The 8532-nt window shown below is 46.3% G+C and overlaps 1 protein-coding gene across 1 annotated transcript; it reads left to right on the forward strand.

The window, feature by feature from the left end:
- The first annotated feature begins 48 nt into the window (after nucleotides 1–48).
- Nucleotides 49–5945, forward strand: LOC107122586 (trypsin inhibitor ClTI-1-like). The gene is made up of 4 exons (XM_015425705.1): nucleotides 49–192; nucleotides 2236–2276; nucleotides 4080–4189; nucleotides 5788–5945. The coding sequence occupies exons 1-4, from the start codon at nucleotides 156–158 to the stop codon at nucleotides 5834–5836; spliced, it is 237 nt and encodes a 78-aa protein (XP_015281191.1). The 5' UTR covers nucleotides 49–155; the 3' UTR covers nucleotides 5837–5945.
- The last annotated feature ends 2587 nt before the right edge of the window (nucleotides 5946–8532 follow it).

The following is an 8532-nucleotide window of genomic DNA, read 5'->3' on the forward strand; positions in this document are numbered from 1 at the left end:
CTCTTGGGGCGCCGGGGGCGCCGGGGGGGGGGGGGGAATCGCGTGGGCGTGGCCTCCTTCACGCGCTCTAACGGGCCTCCCAAACACCTCAGGCCGGGTCTGGCCTTTCCCGCTCCTCCTGCCCCTCCTCCTGCCAGTGGCGCCCAGGGAAGAAGATGAGACGGTCGGTCCCGCTACTGTGGATGGTGTCAGGTACCGAGCGGAGGCTTTCCCTCCATTTAACCCCAGCAACGGCTCGACTGATTGGGGGGAGGGACGGGGACGGGACGACACGAGACGGGAGCTCCGCGACGACTGCGTTGCCACGGTAACCGGGGGGGGGTTGCCAACTTGCCAGCCGCCGCTTGCTCTTGTGCGCCTTTAAGACAGCAGCCCGGTGTCTGCGCTGGCGGGGCTGCACCTGCTGGTATTTCTGTCCTGAGCTGCTGTTCAGGACCAAATAAAACAAACTCCAGTAGCACCTTGAAAGACGAACAGCGTTTCTTTCAAGGTTTGAGCCCAGCCGCGCTTTTAAGACCAGCGAAGTTTAATTCTAAAGCTTTTGTTTGCGTGCATTTGGGGAAGCGGGCGTGCACGTGAAAACTTTGTTCTGCTGTTTCAGACCGACACGGCTGCCCACCTGGACGTTTATTTCAGTACGAGCTTTCCGTGATGGGGAAATCTACTTAGTGCAGGGGCACAAAGTCTTTCCTGTCAAAATGAAGCGCCGGGGAGGGGGGGGCTCAATATGCACTTTTCACATTCAGAGTGGCCCCTGCCACACGGCAGGGGAAAAGCCTCTTAAGGTGCGGCTTTTAAAAGCCGCGCCAATGTTGAGGCGCCGCGGCGGGATCCCACGGATCCCCTGGCCGCGGCGCCTTTCCTCCCCGGCGCGATCAAATGCCGGGGAGAAAACACGGCCCGAACGGGAGCCGGCTGAACTGCGCATGTCCGGGCATGCGCAGTTCGGATCCGGGCCGGGGTTGAGCCGGCGCAAGGAAGCGCTGGCGATCAAACGCCCCGGTTGCCGCACCGCTTCCCTTTAAACCACCTAGGTAGGCGTTTCCTGGGAATGGGACAGTTCGGCCACGGAAGCAAGACGCTTCCCAGATGTTGTGGTGTGATCGCGCCGGTTTGATCCGGCCCCAAACTGTCCCGCTCCCGGACCAAATCGCGCGTGTGAACGGGACCAGTGTTTACTGTCTTTTTACCACATCAGTATTGTGTTTATTTTTTTAAAAAATGTTTTATTGATGTCAAAAAGGCTTTACAAAATATAGACATAAAATAATTGAGAAACAGATCAAGTTTGTCGATATCAAAACTAGATTACTGTACACAAGCAGTAGATTTATATCACAGTGAACAGTATGGTCCCACAAGTGTTAAGCTACACGGTGTGCATTCTGATGACTGATCAAGAAATCTTGTGTGCTCATAGGACCCAGCTCTGCACTATCTGGAGAGAATAATTACTGTTTTTAATGGGAATTAATTTTTTTCTGTTTTTTTTATTTATGGTCTTATAAGATCCAAACCCTGAAAAAGCACAGGTGAAACATGTAGGGGCAGTATAACTGAATACAATAATTTTTCTTCCCACTGCAGCATCGTTCTTTTCTTTTGTGGCTCCGTCTTTGGCGTGGGCCTGTTCTCCTGGATTTTAATGGGTGACAAAGTTGATTCTTCCAGCATGAGATTTCTTGAGTCTGAGCACCGAAGCTTCTGCTGGAATAAAAATGGTTTAAAAGGCTTCTGCTTTATTTTCATCTCAAAGTGGGTTCTTTAGTCCATGAATATTTTTGCTGGGATAAACATTGCTAGCTGGACTCTTTGTTTTATTTTGACCTACAGTACAATCCCTTGCAGAATTACTCTAGTTTAAGACCGTTAACTTTAGTGGACTGAGTCTGCATAGGAATGCACTGAAGACGTCCTGGGAGCTAAGCAGGGTCAGTCCTGGCTAGTGTTTGGATGGGAGACCACCAAGGAATACCAAGGTTGCTATGCAGAGGCAGGCAATGGCAAACCACCTCTGACTGTCTCTTGTCATGAACACCCTACAGGGTTGCCATAAGTTGCCTGCAAGATGATGGCCAGACCGCCCCAAGATGGCTATCTGTCCAGAATCACCTTTCTTGCCAGTTGGCAACCTTGCTGTGTGTTTGAAAGTGAGGAGGGGGGAGGAGTGTGGCTGCTGCAAGAAGGAATGGGGGTGTTGCCGTGTTAATGAGACGGTTTTTGTCTTCCTTCCAGGGCTATTGTTGATGCTTCCTCCAGGGAAGGGGGACTCTGAGGTGAGTTGAAGGGGGAATGAGAATTCCCACTCTCTTCCCATCACTTTATGAAATAACAAGTACAGCTGCTGCAGTGAATCAGGCCAAGGGGCTTCTTGTGAGCAAAGTAAAGCTCCTTAGTACTGGGGTGTCGAACTTGTTTGTTACGAGGGCCGGATCTGACATAAATGTCACTTTGTTGGGCCGGGCCATGTGTGCCATAAAATGTACTGCCAGGTACTGGAGAGATAAAATGTGTAAAGGACAGCAGCTGGTAAGCTCCAAATTGTTGAGATAAGATAAGATTTTATTGCGGTCAAAGATCATAATACAACCAATACAATTAATATAACAGCTGTCAAAGCAATGATAAGATAATATGTCTTGTATGAATCAATATAAAAACATTAAAATATTTACAGATTCCCATACAGATCAAGAGTTAATTATGGTCCCTCCACTCTCTCCTGATACAATCAAGTTGTTGTATCCTCACTGCAAAGCCCCGTGGGCTGGGGGAAGTGCAGAGAAAAACCCATATGCGCAGATTGGGGAGCCAGCGGTGCAGCACTGGGCAGACACACCCACACTGCTTGACTGCTGTGGACGAGGTCGTTCTGCTCTGCTGAAGCCACAGTCAGAGAGGCTGTGCCCACTGCCCCCCCACCCCCAGCAGTCTCCCGTTCCCTCCCTTGCACTAGTTGCTCATGGGCCGCATAAGAGCCCTGGATGTGCCGGTTCCGGCCCCTGGGCCTTATGTTTGACACCCCTGTCTTAGTATATTCTCTCATCCCCTTTGTTAAAAGGCCTTTAAAAAGCCCCTGGGGTTACTTGCCACCTAGCAGCGTGTACTGCCCAGCCATTCAGAGCACAGTGAATACAGTCAAGAGGCTTATTGTGAGCAAAGTGCGACTGCTGATATTTCTTACTCTATATGTGTCACGGGTAACCTGATCCACCAAGCAGGCCTTTGGAGAGGTACCGTGATACATTTTTAAAATATTATAATTGCTGCTCTGGAAGCCACTTTTTGGATGGAGAATGGGATAAAAGCATAAAAATTGTTTTATGAATAAACTTGGAAGGAAATTTCCCTCTTCCGGGAATATTGCCGATCAGATTCATGTAGTGTTTGATAGCTGTTCCACAAATCGTAACGAGGGAAGACTTTGTGCTTGTTTTATTTCTTCTTTTAAAGAGTTCAGGGCAGCATACATGAAGGTTTCCCCCACTGAAGCTTTGCAGATAGCCCTGTAAGGTAACATTAGGCTAAGAGGAACTGACTGAGCCAAGCTCTCCCAGTAATTAGGGCACTGAACCACGGTCTTCCCAGTATATGTCCACTTCCACAGCTGTTATACCACACTGTCTTCCCAAGACAGAATTGCCATGTAGAGAGCCATAGTTTAATAGCCCATGAGTAGTTACACAGTTGCTTCATCATGTGCTTAACACAGCCTTCAACTTGCACTGATAGCATCGCTTCCAAGCTACAGAAAGCAAGCTGAGCGGACATATGATAGGTGTGGGTTGAGTTGCAGACTGAATACACAATGACCTTCCCACGTTATGACATGCTGAATGCTGCACAGATCCACTTAACTCATGTTCAGTTTAACTCTGTTAATTGTTCCCTAGTCTGGGGGGGAGGGCATTGTGGGCTGTAGGGACAGACAGATCTGTATTTTAAACATTCTAAAAAGACACTTTTGAGTAGATGTTAGCAAGCACACGAAAGCTTATACACAGAATAAAACTCTGTTGGTCTTAAAGGTGCCACTGGACTCAAACTTTGTTCCGTTAGCAAATCTGTTTTCTTTCCAGCCCGAATGCAATCTGTATGCTTTGCCTGGATGCCCAAGGAACTTTAATCCAGTCTGTGGGACTGATGGAAAAACATATCCAAATGAGTGTACTCTTTGCTCTATAAACAGGTAATGGGAAATTAATCGTTCTTACCCTCTGTCTGAAAGCCAAGCTGTAAGGGAATCTTTCAGGTCAGTTACTCGTACACATGTGTTTTCTTCGGTAGCTCTCAAAAGAAATTTCAGTTTGGGAAAGTGGTCTGGAGAAAAAGGCATACACACCCCTCCCATGTGCCCAAAACTCAATCTGAATTGAGCTGATATGCACTGGGTGATTGCATTTTTTTAAAGTCGCATACTATAGTCACAGAACTTCCAGTGCTTTTTCCCATTTAGCCCTAAATTCATGTTAGCTTTTCAAATAAACAACTAAGTCACCCAGCTACAGTGTAGACACTCTTAGTACAATATTCATCTAAACTATTATACTTGGTGAAATGAACAGTGGCTGCTTCTTTCTTCCTTTCAGCCCAAACTTGAGCAGGGTGGCGATATATTTATCTAGTGTTGCAGTCTTAAGGTTGCAGGCAGCTCCTCTTCTACCACAGAACTCAGCACTGTGGAGTTAGGGTTCTGCTACTCAACACAGAGGTTTACGCTCTATATTTCTCTGCATTTCCTCACCATGAGGTTTTTCTCTTAAGTTTTCTCACTGTTTGTGTTGTCTTCCCATGGTTTCTTTTGCTGTTCCTTCATGCTTTTTCACATTGGAACAGAGGTAGTTTGATTAAACATGTAAGCCATGAAAAAGGCAAATGATGTGAGGAGGCCCAGTGGAAAAAAATGCTGCAATTCAATGTGCAGACCTCAGCGAAACCCATAGAGCGAGGGAGGTGAATTTTCCCACTGATTCTTCTCCTGCCCCCTTTTTCTTATGGTCTTCAACTTGGTCCCTCTAATAGCAAATGGTGGCCCTGTGCTGGCCAGTTAGATAGTGAAATTAGGCTGCTCGCAGATAATGGAGAGATTTCTGCATACTTGGGACTCCCCCGTTATGCAGAAAATAACGGATTCTTTAAAAAAAATACAGTTAAATCAGATATGAGAGCCCCTCCCAATGTGACAGTGTCTGCACATAGCTTGATGACAGAAACCAACTGTCAGCAACAGTTGAAGTCTTTTGCATTGGCACTGACAGGGGAGGGATTATCCTGAGTCCTCCAGACCACCAGTGAGCTGTTATATACTATGGCAAACCCTTGGTCTGTCAAGGCCAATATTGTTTACTCTGGAGGTGGCTCTCCAGGATAGGTTTGCCAACCTCCAGGTGGTGGCTGGAGATCTGCTATTACAACTGACCCCCAGGTGACAAATCAGTTCACCTGGAGAAAATGGCCACTTTGAAAGGGGGACCATATGGCATTATACTCCATTAAAGTCCCTCCTCTTCCCAAACCCCGCCCTCCATGGGCTCCACCTCCAAAATCTTTAGGTATTTCCCAACCTTGAGTCCAGGGTCTCAGGCAGAGGTTTATACATCACCGACTTTCTCCTCATATCTGGGTGTGATCTTTTCTTCACTGAGGGATCGATAGTTGAATGTCACAGCTGATATCTGTGGACAAGGATGAGTCACTAGTACTCTGTCATTCTTGCAGGCATCAGTTACATTCTGGGATGGGGCTTGTACATCACATCATCTCCTGTCATTTTCATTCTTTTTACAGGGAGGAAAAGCAGCATGTTCAGATTTCCAGCAAAGGCCCGTGCTCGTGAGACCAGCTTCAAGGGGAGACAGTAGATATGTAACCTACTAAGAAGCGGAAACCATCTCTTAAAAGTAGCTTCCAAGCTGCTACAACAGAAACACCCTGTTTAGCCCTTATCCAGCTTCCAACTGTGCTTAATACAGCTGTTTTATTGGAAAAGGTGTGTGGCTTGTTCATTGGTAGGGAGGGGGAGCATGCCAGGTTTTGTCGTTTGGGAGGACTATGTGTTGATAACACGGTCTTGGGAAACTCTGTCTGTCAATAACACCTTTCAGTTGTGATAAATGCGGTGTAAGGTTGCGAGGTGAATCACACAGTGAACATGTGGAGAGGAAGAGTCATTGGAGACTGGGAGAGGGATATAAGCACAGTGCCACGATGGCCAGAGGCCACTAGAAACTGCTGGCAGCCTTTCCTGAGTAAGACACGGTATTCATTCTTGCAAGTACTTGTAATTCACAGCACTTCAGTGAAGAGGAAGGGGCATGTGCGAATTGACTAGTTCTGTATCAGCGGCCAAAAGAAGCATGGCCAAGCAGGAATTTCTGAGTAGAAACTTAGATCTGTTGTGGAAAACAGGTTAAACAAGAAGAGAAGGGACTGGGCTATTCAGACTCCCTTCCTTCTGGCCCGCTGCTGTAAAGCTATCATCCCACCACCACCCAACATTGCACACAACATGCTAAATTAAGTGCAGCCATTCAGTTCATTGGGTTGGATCCGGACGCAGTTTTCCTTCGACATAATGGAATTTTCCTGTCTTCCCTTCCCACCGCAGCCCACCAATCTCCACAAAACACAGTTCCTGGGAGACAGAGAACTCTGAGGAACAACATGAAGGGGGTCTGCAGGGGAAAGGTGGAATTGATGGAAACTCGCCAACTTAGGCTGGATCCAAGACATCCTTTCAGCACGCTAAGTAAGGGCCAAACTGACTTCTGAAGTGCCCCATGGGGGAGAAAAGGAGCTGAGGGGAAAGGGTTGATCATCTCCCCTCCTCCATGCCTTTATTCAGATTTGCAGCCCTGCATTTCAGGTTTTAAAAAAATCAGAAGCAGGGGTCTCTGGCGTTGCATCTGGTTTGGACTTAACGATGCTTCATGGGGTTGCTCTGCCAGCAAAAAATGTTAATCTGTCTTAGTATTTCTCAGAATGTCAGTTTGTTTAAAGTAGTCCTGTGCCTTGTGTTTGAGGTTGAAGGTCGCTGCCAGATAGTTCAATAGGTTCTGGGGATTTTCACACAGGGTTGAAATGATAGTTTGCACGAATTGTCTTATTACAGGAATGTAAAGCACTGACCACCACGCTATGCCTCCCTTTTTATTTTCTGTTTTCCACTAATAATTGCAAAACATGGAAGATGTGGAAAGACGATTTAAGACTTGCACACAATATTACTCTTATTTGCAAGTTTGCAAATAGACACTTTTTGGTTGTAACGTGGTAAATTATAGCCCTATTTGATTTTGATGGCAGCTGATTTAAGAATAATTTGCTGAAGGTTTGGTTTAAATTGTGCACTTTTATTGATTGCACAGTTTTACACCAAACAGACTCAGATTGGAGGGGTAGTGATAAGGTGATCCCACCCCAAAAGAAGAAACTCTGAACAAATAGTAACTCTTGCTGCTAACAGCATTAAATACTTAAACTGTGGTTTGGGGAAAATAAAAAGCACTCTTAGACACAACAGAAGTTTAAAGGGGGGGGCGTTTAGTAAAATTAATGCATGGTGAACGAATAGATGGGATCTTATTTAGCAGCTACTTAATTTCTGCCCTGACTTGGGTAGGCTGGGCAAGCTCCATCTTGTCAGGTTTTGGCAGCTAAGCTGAGTCAGCCCCGGTTAGTACTTGGGTGGGAGACCACCAAGGAAGTCCAGGGTCACTATGCAGATGCCGGCACCAGGTAACCAGCTCTGAACGCCTCTTGCCTTGAAAACTCTAAGGAATAATTGCCATGTCAGCTGCGACTTGATAGCAAAGGAAAAAAGTTAATTTCTGCTGTAATCAACTCAGTCACTAGGTGGCACTCAATCCCTTGAGAAATAAAGTCAATTGAGTCGGTAGCCCAGACCTCCCTTGAACCTGACTGTAGTTTCTCTAGTCCTTAATCAGCAGAGCTGTTATTTAAAGGTTAGAAGCCAGAGAGGCGTTGCAGAGTGCTACCTCTAAAGCTGGCCTAGCAGCAAAAAGTCAAGGTAGCAAATGCAACTTTCACAGCTTCAAATGGTCATAGCTATTAAAAGTGGGGTGCAACTCATTTCTCAGATCTCATGTTTAAAAATGAGATCTTTTTTTAAAGTCCTAGCGTATAGTTGCCAGTTCCTGAAATCAAAAGTTCCATTACCTGATTTGTAGCCTTACCAGGTGCAGGGGTAGCATCCATATGCAAAGATCTCTTTTCATCTCAACTGTGGTATGATGTGCTTATGCTTCCCCTGTCTCCAAACGATACCAGCCATGCATGATATTGGACCGCCCTCGATCAACCTGTATCGAATAAAGCTGTATTACAAGCAGCAGGTGAGAGTTAACGGAAGTCTATGCTGTGACGTTTATCCCATTTTACAGACGGGGAATACCAAAACTGGCTTTCCCCCCAAGACAGCTCAGACTTAGCATGTCATTTATCAGTGCTGCTTCACAACACCGAATCTGAGGAAACAATTAGCATTTCTATGCAGAGGGCATAGACAGGTAC

The sequence above is a fragment of the Gekko japonicus genome, unplaced genomic scaffold (assembly GCF_001447785.1).
Source record: "Gekko japonicus isolate JY-2015 unplaced genomic scaffold, Gekko_japonicus_V1.1 scaffold1416, whole genome shotgun sequence".
NCBI classification, from domain to species: Eukaryota; Metazoa; Chordata; class Lepidosauria; order Squamata; family Gekkonidae; genus Gekko; species Gekko japonicus.

Coding starts and splice junctions, on each gene's coding strand:
- LOC107122586 (XM_015425705.1), top strand. CDS start 156: ATGAGACGGTCGGTCCCGCTACTGTGGATGGTGTCAG. Junction 2,277..4,079: donor CAGGGAAGGGGGACTCTGAG/GTGAGTTGAAGG, acceptor TTTTCTTTCCAG/CCCGAATGCAATCTGTATGC. Junction 4,190..5,787: donor ACTCTTTGCTCTATAAACAG/GTAATGGGAAAT, acceptor TTCTTTTTACAG/GGAGGAAAAGCAGCATGTTC.